General features: G+C 42.7%; 1 protein-coding gene across 2 annotated transcripts; it reads right to left on the bottom strand.

Annotated features, from left to right (window-relative positions):
* Positions 1–5,939: 5,939 nt before the first annotated feature.
* On the bottom strand, positions 5,940–8,942 carry LOC125528700 (tau-cadinol synthase-like). 2 transcript variants are annotated; one of them, XM_048693137.1, is made up of 8 exons: positions 8,582–8,942; positions 7,968–8,226; positions 7,498–7,870; positions 7,130–7,348; positions 6,887–7,022; positions 6,557–6,805; positions 6,346–6,456; positions 5,940–6,296 (listed from the first exon to the last, which is right to left on the bottom strand). In XM_048693137.1, exons 1-8 carry the CDS (start codon positions 8,867–8,869, stop codon positions 6,258–6,260), a joined length of 1,674 nt encoding a protein of 557 aa, XP_048549094.1. In that variant the 5' UTR covers positions 8,870–8,942; the 3' UTR covers positions 5,940–6,257. The 2 variants fall into 2 exon arrangements, with proteins under 2 accessions (XP_048549094.1, XP_048549093.1); XM_048693136.1 differs by having other exon boundaries at positions 5,940–6,456; positions 8,582–8,941.
* Between the last annotated feature and the right edge of the window lie 7,903 nt (positions 8,943–16,845).

Genomic DNA, 16,845 nt, shown 5'->3' with positions numbered 1-16,845 from the left:
ATTCCAAATAGCTGTTTCGATGTGCTGTAGATCATGTTGCAGACAGGCCTTCTCTCCACAGCAAAGCAGCGCCATGGTGCACCAGCAGCTCCTTTATTCTTCTTCGCTTCAAAAGTCGGTACCAACCGTCGATCATCGCTACCCGAAAGTAAGTTGCTGCGTGTCATTATTTGCTTTTGGTGGATTTAGTTAGATTAGATTATCCCAGATGGGGAGCCGGGCACGATAGAAGCAAGCAGGGGCGAGTGAGTATTTTTGTCGGGTATGCTCGTATCCTCCCAGCTGATAGGAAGCCGCGCGACGGGTGTTGGGAGGGAGTAGCATAGAGCCGCGCGAGTACAAAGTGCAGCGGAGACCGCGTGAAGACCCGGGCGCGAGCGCGGTTGACGAGGAGCGTGCATGGCGTGTGCACATGCAAGCCAAATGGACCAAACGAAGGAATCTTACCGTGCTGCCCACGTTCGTACGGGTCTGCACTGCACTTTGTTTCAGTTGCTTTTGTTTAGCCTTGGTCGTCTTGGTTTACCTGCTATCAACTTTTGACAGATGATGCTATCTGGGCTTCTTTATCAACGCATGATTTCACAATGGTTGGAGATTTGGCAAATCATTTTGAACATCTATTTTGAAATATGAGAAACATGGTATGTTTGGGCTCTGTGCATTGTCAATGCTTAATACCAACTTATATAGTTGACACAGACATATAGCCAAATACGGAAGCTGAACGTGTCATGATCTTAATGCAAAAGGCTCAGGTCGAACTTTAATATATAGACGTATATATGCAGCACAACACAATCAGTTCTGGTAGCTAGCACATGGAGTTGACATACAAAATATCACATCACATGACATAATAGATGGCTCCAGCCCAAATAGTAAGAATTCAAACCATGATACTATATACAACATGCACACTCACTACTACTAACATAAGCATCGACACATAGAATATGAACATGTAAGAAAACACAAAGTAAATAAGTAGGTTTAACAGCTTGCTAACATTGAAGGCGCATCGTATATATTTTTCGACGTAACGAAAACCCCACCTCCCAACCATAGCTGCCATCCAAAGCCTTGTCCACCCCACCGCCCATTCCCTGTCTTCTCTCCTGTTCGGCGGCCTCGTCGTCGGCAAGAGGAGAGTTGACCCACCATTTTCGTGTTTTCTTCGTTCTAATAGGTTCTTGTTTCCCCTAGGTTTTGGGTCCCTAGTGGTAACAATGAGGTGGCGGTGGCAATGTAGCATTGGAATAATGTCTCTTGGGTCTCTCCCTACCTTGACGACGTTCAGTCTGATGTCGATGAAGGACCTATAAGGATAGGTGTTGCCAGATTTGTTGGCTCTCTTTCGATCTTGGTAGTTGGCGTGTCCATCAAGGGGAGCGGTTGGTTGGATCTTGGTGACGTGCCTTCAACATCCTCTTCGGATTTGTTCAGCAACATGGTCCAATATTTCTTCAACCCTCTAGACTAGGGTGAAAAATTGTAAGACTCTTGCGTGTGGGGTGGTGCCCCAACTGATGTTCCTCCAACGATTTATAGATCCTGTTTCAAGTGGCGATGACTATTGCGGTCTTCAAAGCCTGGTCTAACGAGGGTATTTGAAGGTTTCACTATCTTTACAAGTGCAATTTTCAATCTTAGAAGGACGGCGTACTATCGAAGGAAGCAAATAGCCGATATGATTTTCAATGTAATTTTATTTTTGCTGCTCGTATGTCTCCAATTGTCTTTCCATTACACTAGCTATGTTTTTCTTAATTATCATATGTAAGATGCTCTTTGGGTCTCTTTTTAAAATAACAACTTACAAGCGGCATCGAAGGCTACTAATTGTTCAACGACCACACATGGTGTTTGTCATTCAAGAGCTATTAATTCAACACCATATAAAATAGACAAATACAGTATGTCTAAAACACCAGCATGATCCATGGCTCGGTTTAGGGATCATTACGAATCAAATTATAAATATCAACTGTAGACGTGAACCACATCACCACTTGTCGGAGCTGCATACACCAATTAACTGGAATGGGCGCCAAGCGAGCAGAAATGGCAGTTACTTCGCAATGCTATATAATGCCCTGCGGAGCAACTGACCAGTAAAACAACAGTACTGAAGAGACCGAAGGCAAAGAGTGGAGAGGTTTAGTTCAATTACTACTAGTTCGCTCATGGGAGACGGTAGGAAATCTGGCTCTGGTTTCTCGTCGGAGATGGTGTCTTGGTTTGCGTGGTTTCGCTCACCAAAGGTGGCGAACACTGGCGACCGGGGCACGTACTATCCGGCCGGCGGGATGGTCGTAGCGGCCAAACATTTCTCCAGTGCTCACAAGATATACTTTGGCTAGTTTCATTTCTGCCGTATACGACTGCAGTTTAGTCCTGTGCAAGTATTACCTTGTAGAGACTTAGAATCTAAAATATTTTCAAGCCTCATAGCTAATGATGTTTTTTTCTTTTTAAAAAGAAGGACATCCCGGCCTCTGTATCATAAAGATGCATGTGACCACTTTATTAAAACAAGTTCAGCAAAACAAATAGTCTGATCTGCAGAGTACAGCTCAGAAAGTAAGTACAAAAAAACTAAAGCAACTCAAAGCCACAACCAGCATGACGAAAGGACATCAAGGACCTATCCTATTATGCGACCCCGACGCCATCCAAACCAGTTGAAGATAGCCCGTGCGACCATCTCCCATCGGTTGCACCCAGTAGCCAAATGCTTCCTGGAGCCCGTAGAAGTGAGTAGCAACCACGTACGGATCCATGCCGTAGCTTGAAGATAACCTGCAAGAAATTAATAATGGATAGTCTGTTAAAAATCATATCATTTCTGCAGTTCCATATAGCCCAAAGAAATGCGCATATTCCAATCCGAATAGTTGACGCAATCTCAGGAATCACTCCATTTAGCCACGTCCCAAACAACACATCAATGCTAACTAGAGGAATAATATTAAAAGCTATATGGATGGACCTCCAAAGTAACTTCACGAGAGGGCAATCAATAAATAAGTGTTGAATTGTTTCATCATGAACACAAAAACAACATCGTGAGCTACCTATCCATCTTCGCTTAAGTAAGTTATTTTTGGTAAGGATCACTTGCTTGTGCACAAACCATATAAAAATCTTGATTCGCAAGGGAACCTTAACTTTCCAAATGTGTATCGATCTCGGGATTGGGCCAAAATTAATAAGGTATAGGTACATCGATTTGACCGAAAACACTCCATTACCTGATAACTGCCATTTCAAGGTGTCGCACTGATCAGAGAGTTGTACGTCCATCAACCTCCGCACTAAGTGCAACCAGGTGTTCCATCGCTCCTCTACTAGAGACCTCCTGAACTGGATATTCAAAGGTACCGTCTGCATGACTGTTGCCACGTAATCCTCCTTAGACATCTCACCCTAGCATGGTTGTTCTCCCCTGAGACATACTATGCTTGACAGTGTTGCTTGTCAGCGGTTAGGAGTGTTGCCTTTACGGACTATTACCTTTAAGAAAATGCGTATGCACCATGGTTGATAGAACAAACCAGTTCAAGGAGGAGCGATGCATCACACACGCTGATGGATAACTTTTGTCTTGCGCTGAGCACCCTTGTCATCGCCTGATCGTCATCGTCTCGCCTCGCACTCTCACCTTGCCTTACCACCTGATGCACAGCAGTACCCATGAGCCGATGAACAATCGACAACAGGAGAGCATGACTGCTTAGATTGGGTTGGAATCTGTCAGTTGATTCTGAACCCATGATCTACGGCTCAAAGGTAACCCTTCTGGTAGTCCCAAGTTCCTGAATTTGTTTGTTCTTTATTGAAACTTTTTGTTGTTTGTTAATTTAAGTTCGATGGGATTAGTGTTTTGGACACCAGAACTATACATACTTTAATTTTGAGATTACACCAAAATCAAGCTTGTAATGGTTGTGTCATTTCATTCGAACCCAATTTGCTCAGTTTGGATTAATGATTGTTGAGATATCACCAGAACAGTGTTGTTGTCAAAGTATTATGCAAAATTTAGCACATTTCTATTTTGCTAGAACTAATCTAATATAAGGCATAAAAGCTTTCGGTAACAACATTAAAAATGTAGATGTTTTTTGTTGAGCATTCAGTTTTCAACTAAAGAGAGAATGTTAGAATTTTGGTTTTATCCAAGTTATGATTACCAAATAATAAATAGTGGACTAGCTTTAAGAGAGTGTTGCACATATATTTGGATTTAGAGCCGAGGCCAAAACATAAATAATTATATTTATATTTATATTATTAAGGGGGCCGCTCTATTTTCGTCCCGGGCCTATGAAATGTCAAGACATGCCATGCTTGTCATGATTTGAGAGACACTTTGAACTACCTTTAAGGAACATTGCAGAAAATTTGCTTTTTAGTACAAAAAAAACCATGTGGCAGAATATTGTTGCAGTAATGACGATCAACGTACAAAACATGTAGAAACATACAGCCATTTAACATTTACCATACATGCATTTGTGACATTTTCCACGAAGTCATTCTCCAAAGTCTCCACTAGGCGTATGTGGTCTGTGGAAATTTCCTAGGGTTCCCTTGTCTCATGGCTCGATGCGGTGTTGTTTTCATAATTAGTTGACGAGAAAGTATCACATGGAAACCTACCACTCAATGAGAACTTGGAAACCCATGCCTACACCGTTGGATCTGAAACATGCCCTTCTGATTGAACATCACATGTTTGCATGCAAGCACCCGAGGGCTAGTTTTTGTAATACACAAAGCCTCTGATTTTTTCTGTAAAACACATAGAATGGTGGATGGATGATCCAGCTCCTTAGATTGCATATCCGACGACCCGTGCTGGAGTTTCCAGGTTTTCACCGGGAGGCTGGTTTCCGGGAGCTTTGGTTCGCTCGACAGCGATTTCTTCGGAAAAGCGCCAAGACGAGGACAGCTCGGGAGCGCTAGACATACAGTGGCCGGAAACTTGTGTGCATGATAGTGACGATGAAAACAACCAAACCAAAGCTGTCCATTCTCATCACGTGTCTAGTACAATGGGTCCATAATCTGACAACACCAGCTACTTACGATTTTTCTAATTTCAACATTTCTTTTCTTTTTTGAACATTTCAACTACGTACGGTGGTGAATATAAGATGTTATATGGTGGTGCGCGATTGCGTACAAAAGCAAGTAACTATAGCTGCCAACAGTTTTGCCTCACATGCGTACAAACCCCTTTGATTTCTTCTCCGGGCCTCACCACGGCCTCGTACAACAAGTTGATCCGTTGCCCACTTGTTGCCTTATTGGCATCTAGTACTGAAAGCTTTACTAAGCGCCAAAGCGACTAGTTGGCACTCAGAGGTTCACCGACAAAAATGAGATTTCTGTGTACGTAATTTTCTCTTGAAAACCATTTCTACGTACAAAATTGGAATATGTACATATTCCAACTTTTCTTCTGACTGCATCGGTGGAATAGTCTGACCTAATTACAACCGCGTGTTTAGTTTCTTGTATCCCTCCTTGGTGTGCCTCCACGATACAGTTTCTAGCTAGGTTGTTTGGCAGTCTATTTTGCATCATTTGGGATGGGCCAAAGCTAGCTCCATGTGATGCAAACATTGTCACTGAAGAAGATAGAATAGTACGCTTGCCTTTTTGAGAGAGAAAACGTACATATACCAGGCAGGGATAAAATACTCCACTTGGATGATTTTTTAAGGGTCTTTGCTACTTAATAGTTGGGTTTTGGCCGTTTCACAAAAAAAGAGCGCGGTTTTTGTGAAATTCTACTTAATACTCCTTCCGTTCAAAAATAAGTGTTGTGGTTTTAGTTCAAATTTGTACTAAAATAACAACACATATTTTGGAATGGAGGGATTAAGAGAGAGAGAGAGAGAGAGAGAGAGAGAGAGAGAGCAACAACGTGGAGACATACAACTGTATGTGATATCATTCAATAATTCTGAGTACAATTGCTTATCTTTACCATATACACTTATACTGTATGTGGAAAAGATATATAGTGCACACACTCCAACTCATAAGTTATGATGCACGATGGCATGCATCTTTGCTGAAGATAAACTGCCACACAACCTATTAGAGGCTACTGCATCTTTGCTGAAGATAAACTGCCACACAACCTATTAGAGGCTACATGGGAATGGGTTTCACAAAAAGGCTCTCAACAGTCTCCTTAAGATTTATGCTGAAGGTATATGCATCTTTCCTAGCATAGAACACTAGCATGCTATTAGCAAAGTTAATAATCCGCCGCACCACTAGGAGGTGTGAATGATGTTCGAAGTGAGCTTGATTTAAAGTTCTCCATTCGTCTTCTAGCAGTGATAGGATCTTGGAAATGGCAACCTCACTTGTGACACTGTGCTCAACCATGTAACACTCTATAGAGCTTGCCATATCCCCCTTGGCCTTCCCGCCCTGCATATTTATATGATCGGAGTTAGATACATTATCTTGAGTGCCTATTGGTGGTTGAGTTGTTATAGTTTGGGCCAAATAAGAAAATAAAAGAGTATACTTTGAATGCGGCAATGTCATCCAATAGACGTGCTATCTTCCCGCACGCTATGGCGACTTTTGGGTAACCAGCTGCCCACTCAAATGCTTCCCTTGTGACTGGATCTCCCATGCCAACCATCAAACCTACACATAGCGTTGGTGATCCTATGGACATGGCTGATAAACTCAGGTGATCTTTAAAGCTTGGCTTGTGATCCTGGTGTAACCATTCAACTTCTTGGAGATAATAAGCGGACAGATCTTGAAACTGCATAGAAGAAAAACAAATTAAACACAAAACGAACAATCTAAAAAATATGGTAAAGATATAAGGTACATGGTGGTTTACCGCTTTTCGGGCATAGGCAACATGGTAAGTGTCACAAATTGCCACTTCACTCGTAGCATCTTTAAATATTCTCAATAGTTCAGTATAGAACCTTTTAAGGTAGTCGGGTAGAAGAGAAGTGGCCCTCTCATCCCATCTACATGTCGGATTACATAGCATGAAAATCAGTCCATGACATAAATAGAATATTGATTGCATGCTAGTTTTTGTACATGCATGTAAATAAAATCCAAACTTTCAAACCTTTGTATGGCCACATTTAGTTGTCGACATTCCTCAATGGTGGCATGGGCATCATATGTGTCATCCATCAAGGAAATAAGCATTAATTGCTTGGTAAGAAATATTCTTGAGAACGCAAATTCTTTCTCATGGTATATGGCATAGCACCAAAGGTAACCCTCCACCAGGCGGTCCCGAGCATAGTTTAGCCCGACACACCTGTACAGACCGCGCCACCACCTAAAGTACTTTGATTAATCTAGGTAAAATAGATATGTCCTAATACATAACTGGATGGACAATATCCAAATTGTAAATACAGTACGTGAAGGCATGCATTTTATATCGATTCCAGCTTCATTGTGTAGTTGAGTATAACAAAGACATACTTAGTGAGATATTTGAGTTCCTTCAAGTGTACATGTTGTAGAAGGTTAAAATCCAGCTTCGCAAGCTCCAATAGAGTTGGGTTATGTTGTTCCTCGTGCATGTACTCAGAGATATAATGGAGTGTTTCCACCCTTTTCAATGTCCTTGGTAATGGTACGTGAAGGGCACGTTTAACTTGCTCGTCTAAAGGAGACTTGAGAGTGTCCCTCATCAATTCAAGATGATGCTTTGTAAATGAGATAGCTTCTTCCAATGATGGCTCACCATGAACAAGAAGATGGGCTGCGTTGTATAGACATAAAAGTCCCTTTGGGTCATTGGTAATATCTTTCCTAAAGCTCCCATCCTCATTCTTAAATTTGTTGAAAACATCTGTATGATAAATGTTGGTGAGACATTGTTAAAACAACACATATCATTGTATAACCAGTACTGTATTAATTTATTTTATAAATAGATACATAGATACCTGAAGACACCCAAAGACCATGTTCTCGAAGCAAGCCAAACCGGAGGGCAACGTGATGGAGGCTAGAGCTACTGAATTCATCCTCGATAATTTGACTTAACGCGATATCAGCCTGTTTCTTAAAGTGATGATCTATTCCGAGACGTTGGACACTGTCCAACAAGGTTATTCTTTCCACCGTGCACTTGCAACTCTCAAACAACATGTTGATGTCCTCCTTTAATTTATCAGCTCTTGCAGTCATCCATTTTTCTGACCTCTGCACACAAGCGTGCATGCATAGATTAATTAGCTGGGGTTAACGAAAGGAACCATGCATACTTGAAAAGTAAACATGTGGATTAGATTGTCCAGGAATAGTATTTACATAGTATAATTGTTTTAGAGCTTTACGCTTAGTAATATATACATATAAATAATATCAGAAATGCCTACAACACGACACCAAATAGCTGAAACGGCATATATTATTTCTAATAAGTTGAGAGAATAACTTTAAATATTGCAATGAAACAAGTATCTGGGTTAGTAATGTAGCAAACCATAATGATGAAACATGGATTGGGAATTAATAAAGCAAAAAATATATGTACATATGTAGCACTAGCGTATACCTGCAGTGGTTTTGGCTCGTAGTCGAGGAAGTAGTCACCCCACAGAGAGGGCTCATAGCTGGACAGCGTCTTCGGAGCAGCGGCAACGCCAGCAGAGGCATGGTTGTATGTATATCTTGTTTCGTGTTCAACTCTAGAGGCCGGTGTAGCTTCCGTGGCAGGTGAAGCTTGGACATGGGGAAAGCGGGGCCGGGGAGACGGTTGGAGAGGGAGACGAGAGGAGTAGGCAGATGAGGAGCAGGGACTGCTGAGTAGGATTGCCGGCGTTGGCTTCAAACTCGCTGCCATCCTCTAATGAACTCTCTGTTAGTTGTGACTTGTGAGCCTGTGACACTGGAAGGACCACGGCAACCAGCTTTTAAGGGCATCCATGCTCACGAAGATCTGTCTCAGGAGCTTTCACCGATCTTATCACAAATTTGTGAACCGTGACCTCGAACGTATACCATTACCACACACTATCTGAGGGCCAAAATAAGTGCACAACCTATTTGAGGGCCGAAACAAGTGCATACTTTTCAGCCAGCGTTGGGGGAGAGGGCCAAGAGCGGCTCGGGTGTCAGCTCCGTTTTCCTATATTTTTTGTTTGTTTCTCGATGAACGTACAACTGTGTCACTGTGACAGGACCAAGTATAGCGACACAACACCAACAAAGCATTGCCCCCACGTGCAGGCAAGCACGCACCAGTCGTTGGTTGTCAATATTTTTGGTCACTGGTTGGACGGTATTTTAAATAGGTTCAAAACACTATTGAGGGTGAGAGCGTATGCCTTACTATGATCGCTTTGGCTATGTAGAAATGATTTTGTTTTTAATGACAAAAATGCTTCTCCTCTGCAGGCTATTTTCCGTTGTACGCACTCGCTTCATATGTGGTTTATGCTACAATGAGCAGAGGTCCAATCGTTGTTCAATGCGGTGTGTACACAGTTGAAGCATGTGGCTACGGAGGTTTTTACCCAATATGGGTGGCGGCATAACCTCCGGATCGTTCATCTCACCTTTCGACATAGGCACAATGTCGGTCTATAGGACTTTACTATTGCCGATTTGTCGGTTTTGTTTTCTTCTGGTTGTCAGACTTTTGGTGTCCGGCTGTGTGCATCCTAATTATGCAGAGGTCGGGTGTTGCTCGATCATAATACTTTGTATCCACTTGATGCTACATTTTGAGTACATAAAATCGCGCTTTATCAAAAATATTATTGCCCAGACAAAATTGTGGAGCACGTCATCATATACCCCCGATACCGAGCGTGGTGCGCAAGATGATGTTGCTGGAGGAGCCTAGCGCGATAAGCAGGACATGCCGACAAGTTTTTTTTGGAGACATGGAAACCCCACACATCCATGATGAACCCATCATGGCTTACGGCGGCTATGAGTTTCCATAGGTCGGCCTTAACGCCCCTAGGGCTTCGAGGTTCGCTGTCGTCGAACATGAAGAACAAAGAAGAAGAAAACAAAGGGGAGATGTGAATAAAAACTAAAAGTTGCTAGATGTGTTTGACGATTGTGTATTCTTTTAAACGGTTGTCACCTTTTCTCTATACATAAGTCAGATAGAGTTTACGTGAGTGCCTGACTTCATAGGGATGATCGACTACTCATATCAATAAAGATTTTTTTCTTTTCCGGGGAGGGTGGGGGGTCCGTTTGGAAAGAACTCCAAAATTAAGTGTGCTCATCTTGGACCAATTTCGGGATGGTTGACCGACTGGGAAGTTGGTCTCAGGTGCGCACGAGTGGGGACAAAGAACACCAAAAAGACTAGTGTTGATTTATGGGGCCACTCTAAATCCCGCCATGAGTAACGACCAGTAACCGACGAGTGTGTGCCCGGGGATTACAAATTGGTATCAGAGCCGACCCTCACGATTACACGGATATTTATGGGTCAGGTACGCGGTCATGTTGTGCATGTCGTTTGTGGCTCGTCGTGACACACGACATGACACATGTGTTGGACTGGATGCGTAGACGTGTGCCAAGAGGGAACATTCCCATGGGCCAACGAGGACGTGGTTCCTCTTAGTAGGGGTGTACGTGAGAGTCTAGGTTAATAGTGATGATAGACTACTCATATCAATAAGGAATTCCTTATTTTCTAGGAGACCATTCGAAAAGAACTTCAAAATTAAGCGTGCTTAGTTTGAAGCAATTATAGGATGAATAACCGACTGGCAAGTTGGTCTCAGGTGCGCACGAATAAGAATAGATCGCGCCAAAAGTAACGACTAGTAACCGCCGAATGTGTCTGAAACGTTATAAGTTGGTATAAAGGTATTTTTACCCTCATACGAGCATGCATACGACCAGGTGCGGCCGTATCGTATGTTGTTGTGCGTTCTGGCAGACAATGCCCAGCGTTACCCTCTCATACAAGCGTGCCTACAAGCGCGACGCACACCGTCTTTTGCTCTGGAGGTATATTTGTCGTCGGGGTGGACACGGCATACGAGCGCATGTACGAGCATGATACGCCGTCGTTCACTCTGTGAAGTTTCATTCGTGGGCGTCAGTTGATACGATCGCACGTACGAGTGCGAGTGTTTGTACGATTGGCCGTCTTTCGCTCTGGACTTTCTGGTGCTTGTGGCCACGAGCTGAGCGCTCCTACGATCATGGCATTCGTATGCTACGCCGTCTTTTCTTCTGGAGCTACAGAGCTGCATGGACACTTTTGTACTTCCTCCTCACATTAGGAACATAGTATATTTGCAGTAAAAATAAGAGAAAATATGCAACAAAATACAGGCTACCGACATGCTATAAATTTTACCAACAAAAATATCACAAAACCAACTCAAATAGCAACTACTTGAAAATGAAAGTGCCAACACAATAGACGCGATACACAAAGCTAACAAAGACACATACGGACTTCCGGGTTACTTCCCTGTGATTTTTTATAGCCCTATACCTAGTCTTCGGTGCTTCGTATGGTCATCCACCCGGATCCCAAGGAATATCAATCCCGAGTGACCGGGGTTTGGAGCACCACGTAGCAGAGTCTGGTCGGAGTCGTACTTGCTTATGGTGCATCGGCATCATGTAGGTAAATTCATACTCACTCTTTGACAAGTGTGGATGCATCGAGCTAAGTGGAGATCGATGTGTGAAAGGTTAGTTGTTGCAACTCCATAATAATTTTATAATCAAGAGGAAGAGGAGCTACACGTAGACCATAACCTTCATCATTCCATCCTTCATCTGCGTGTTCCTCTAGCTCATCATTGTGCAAATATTCTTTTTCTTGTGGCTCGATGATATTTTCTTCATGTTCCTGCATAAGTTATATTCTTGTGAAATATTGGCTTGGAAGATGGTGTCCATCTGCGTCTTATAATCCTTGTACAAAGGATTCTCATAAAAATTATTATCTACACAGAAGTCATAAACTCTCTCCAACAAGCCCCTCATACTTAAGTCACCGATGTATATTCTTCGGGAAACCTGCTGACCCACATTAAAAGCTAAAAAGATCTAAGCACTAATAGCATCTCCTCAATGACTTCAACATCATCATAAGGGTAGTCACCACGGTTATATGATCTCACAACTGGGTGTGGGTGATCTCTGCAGTAAAAACTCATGTGGCGAAGGAATTTGCACTGTATGCAACCATTAGGGATTAAAGATTAAACCAGCCACAATATTCAAAACATAAAATTGCTCACCTGTCTCAATACCTTTGTTGGAATGCTGTTATTCTTCATATACCCTTCCTCTTCCAAGGGCTCGTTTTATCACAACATTATGTCCCCTGTTGACATCTCAAAGCAAGGCATATTTTTTGTATTTTTGGGTTAAGGGAAAAACAGTAAGATAAATAGCAACAAACAATATAAATTATGTGCGAGCGGGTAAGTAATAACCAAGCGCTATGCTCCCCGACAACGGCGCCAGAAAATGCCTGACGACCTGTAAGTGCGGATGGCTGTTGTAGCACTTTTGTGATAAAGTGAAGTGTCGAACCCACAGTAAGTGGCAAGAAAGGCACCACAAACCCCACAACTACGATGTCACTTAATGCAGTCATGTACGCACCCAAACTAGAGTTCGGAAATAGTCTACTCTATCGGTTGCTAGGGAAATGGAATAAAGGGTTTTACTATACTAGGAACATGAAGGTAAAAACAGGAATAAAAAGAGACTAGGTTAGTTGAGACAGTGCTTGAGCAGTAAAGTGTTCTCTAGGACTCTGGAGTCATCACTACAAATATGACCCGCGCAACAAGTGCGGAGCAAACGCTCTTATCCTCTATCCATCTTTCATATGCATAAGTGAGCAGTTCCCGGTAAAGAACATATTCTACTCTAACGTAGACTTCATGCTGCATACGCCACCAACTGTAGCTTCCCCAAGAAGGTTATCACATATGGTCAATTAAGGGTTTCCCCGTGGATGCAGCCATATGTGGATTTACCTATTACTCCCCTATCAATTGCAAAGACTCGGAATTGAGGCTTTTACTCACACCTGAAATTACCTCAGCATCCTAACCCGTGCAACAATAATAGTTCCTCCATGGGCAATCATGGTGATAATGCGAGCGAGGACTCCTCTCAACACTCGTGAAGAATGCTAACTTGAACATGTATAAAAGCATACTGGATCGCTTGGGAATAAGCAGTCTACTTATAAAAGAGGTTCATCTGTATCCTTGAGAACAAATACAACTACTCAAACATAAGTGAGAGGATCAAGTTACAAGCCGACATAGAGCCGGTGAAGGAGAAGGCATGGTGGTGATGATGATGACGGCGACGGCGATGGGGGTGATGATGCGGTGGAGATGGCACCCAGCACGAAGGCAAATGCTCATGATGGTGGAGCCTCCTCTTCTTCCCCTTGGTCTCGTCCCTTCCTATATGGTGGTGGATGGAGCATCAATGGAGATGGAGTTGGATGTGTTGTTGATGAATGAGATGTGCTCGAGGCGGCTAGGGTATGGAGGTGTATATATAAGGTGCCTCCTCGGTCTCCTCCGTTGATGGAACGCATCTGAGGGCTCTAGATGAGCCTTATCTTCTCCCAAACCCTTCCTTATCATTCAAGGATCTCGTGGGAACAAATGAAATCGACGAAGAATCTCGTCTAAAAGGGCAACTTTGGGAGCTATGTGCATGCCATATGACCATGCATGGTTGTATGGTATGTTGTCTTTCATTTTGTCCATCTCCGGCAAAACCGGCCGCCATTTCTTCATACGGACTCCGATTTCGAAGATCTTGGCCTCATTGGATTCACGAGAGCGGTGCCGGCCCATTTCTAGTTTTAGACCGTGATTTGGAGAACTTTTGAAAAAAAAAATCACTTTTTCTACCTTCCGAGACGCTAAATCTGATATTGTAAGTCCTTCGTATTGAGCCCATCCTTGGTATTCATCGTGCTTGGTCATAGGTTGCTCCAAAACACATGTAGATACAAGGAAACAAAGAAAAATCATAAAAACCAAATAAAACACTAAATGTGCAATGCTTATAAGTAATAGTGCAAAAACCGATAATTATGCATAATGGACAAGTAGCATGCTACGCAGGCACCGTCTATGGCTATAAATGAAAGTTGCACCGTATTTGCACCGCGAGACAAGTTTGAGCATCAGTTTCATGTATTTTTTAACTTTAGGCACCACCATATTGTGCAACTTGATGCATCACCGGTGTATTTGCCTCTTTTTTAACGGAAGCGGCGGTTAGGTCCCCATAGTGGCCCATCAACGGCAGCCGCCCAGGCAGATCTGGCGCCGCATGGCCCCGTGCTGCAGTACCTTTTTCTTTTTCTTTTTTTTGTTTTCTGCTAGGACCCAAAAGGAAATGCAATTCATAAAAGGACCCTGAACAGAAGAACGTTCGTACCTCTTCAACTCTAAACTCCGATCATAGTGACTCCAAAGACCACTTTATCCATTTCAGGAGCCCATTCCAATGGTGACACTTTCATGATGATGTCACATGTTGAAAATGACACCTTTCGTCTAGAGGCTTTTCCAGAGAAGGAATTTCTGACAAATCTTTCCACCTATTCTCGAGGAGCCTTCTACCCTAAGGCAAGCCAACCATCTAGCCTATACACAAAAACATTGCTTTTAGGCATTCTTGGATGTTGCATCTATGATCGTGTATATGTATGTGTGTATGTGCTTGCATGTGTGATGCATATGCCTTCCTAGATATGCCATTTGCATGCTTACTAACATTTGTAGGTACTATACAGCATAGATTGGTGACTAAAATTTTCCAACAAATGAACTTGTAAACAAGATCGTTGATGAATAAAGCTGCAGTCCTTCCCCGGTCACTGGCCTCGTCTCCCCGCACAATACTATACTGACTGAAGCAATGGAGAAGGTCGCAGTTCTGGTAGTTAGTTGCTTTACATACTTTGACCCCTGGCTTGCCAGTTAGATATTATTGTACCAAGCCCTATATATGAGACATCACACAGATATCCAGTCTAAAGGTCTATTACGACAACATTATGTAAACAGTCATGTAATAGTTCTGTCAACCATAGAACCTATTTTTCTTAGCATTTATGCTCGATGAACTCACTCTCGCACTTCGTTATCCTGGGCTAGCCTATGCAAGTGTCGTCAAGGGGTGCGACATTGTTTTTACAATACATGGAGTATCTTGCCACAAAAGTAGGCAAGTATGCAATGTATAAATAGTGTGGAAGTACATTTAAAATATAACCACTAGTAGAAAACAGGGCTTTGGTTCGGGCCTGGCCAGTCCATTAGTCCCGGTTCAGTCACGAACCGGGACCCATGGGGGCATATGTCCCGGTTCGTGAGACCAGGGGGCCGGCCGGGGCCTCGTGGGCATTGGTCCTCGTTTGGACCCATTTGTCCCGGTTCTAGGCACGAACCGGGACCAATGGGCCTCGCTCCTGGCCCACATACATTGGTCCCGGTTCGTGGCTCAAACCGGGACAGAAGGTGGAGCTTTAGTCCCGGTTCCAGTTAAAAACTGGGACAAATGAGTTGCTTATATATACCCCCTTGCCGCAGCAGAGCACTCCATAGTGCTCTATTTTTTCTGGCCGGTGAGGGGAGGCCATTTGGGTGCTCTAGCTCACCTCCTATGCACATGAGGTGTTCGATGAAATGCCCGAGACACACTAGTTAAGCTTTCTCCTCTCGAAGCTTGACCTCCAAGCTTCATTTTCCCCGAGATTTGCATAGGTTTAGCGATCCGTCACGTCCCGTCCCCGTCTTCACCACCGTCGATCGCCTGCGCCGATCTCGTCGCCGGCACCATCATGGTGAGCCTCTTGTTCTTATCTTCTTTCTGAAAGAAAAAATATTCTTACTTTAGATAGATAGTTGTCTAATTTTCTTACTTCTATTATTGCTTGTTATTATATAGTGAGATGGTTTTGGTATCTGCCCCCATCGGCCCTCGTCCTAGCTATGATTCGGATGTGGTATATATATTATCTTTTTATAACTATTTTGTTCATTTATTGTTTATGACAATTATACCGACCAATGTGACATAGATTTTATTTATGTAGGAGGTAGCTGAACCGGAAATTCCAACCAACCCTATTGTCGAGAGGTTAAATTTAGTTGAAGAAGAAAACAATTACTTGAAGGAAAAAATAAAAAAATTTGAGGAGGAGAAGATGATATTGGAGTTGCATGTTGCAGATGTCGTCGATGATCACAAGATCAAGATGGATGCAATGCGGTTGAAGATGAGAACGATTAGAAAATATGGCATTCATACCGAGGCTTGGTATCATTATGCCGTTGGATCAAGTGTTACCTTGGTTGTGATTATGATCACATTTGTTGTTGCATTGAAAGATTTTACATAGTTGCAATGTATGGTTTAAGTAGATGCTCTGGAGAGCTATATGTTGTTTAGTTTGAAGTATGTATGTACTTTGGTTTTAATGTGATGATGAACTACTATTAATTTGGTCATTTATCTATCCATGTGAACCTGTAATGGTTTTTGACACACATAATTATATATAATGCAGGAAGATGAATCGGCAATGGATGTACGGTGACAGACACACATAATTATATTTCTCGAAGTGACTGAGGCAAACAAGTAGAATGGTTGTATGAAAAATAACAAATGAACTCAGAAAGGGTTGAAAATTGATGATGTGGCTTTGAATGGTGCATTTTGAACACACAAAAAGTCTGGAGTTCAAATAAGTTCAAAAAAAATGAAATCCCTTTGTAACAGATGAGTTTTCGTCTGAAACCCTGATACTTCGAAAGAGATTGTCTA

Source organism: Triticum urartu, unplaced genomic scaffold (genome assembly GCF_003073215.2).
Source record: "Triticum urartu cultivar G1812 unplaced genomic scaffold, Tu2.1 TuUngrouped_contig_5045, whole genome shotgun sequence".
Taxonomy (NCBI): domain Eukaryota; kingdom Viridiplantae; phylum Streptophyta; class Magnoliopsida; order Poales; family Poaceae; genus Triticum; species Triticum urartu.
The sequence above is the reverse complement of the archived record's forward strand: the minus strand, read 5'-3'. Positions and strand labels throughout refer to the sequence as shown.

Excerpts from the sequence above, each read along its gene's own strand:
- LOC125528700 (XM_048693136.1), bottom strand. The coding sequence starts at position 8,869 with ATGGCAGCGAGTTTGAAGCCAACGCCGGCAATCCTACTCAGCAGTCCC. Across the intron at positions 7,023-7,129 it reads CTAAATGTGGCCATACAAAG|ATGGGATGAGAGGGCCACTT; the intron begins GTTTGAAAGTTT and ends TCCGACATGTAG. Across the intron at positions 6,457-6,556 it reads ATGACATTGCCGCATTCAAA|GGCGGGAAGGCCAAGGGGGA; the intron begins GTATACTCTTTT and ends ATAAATATGCAG.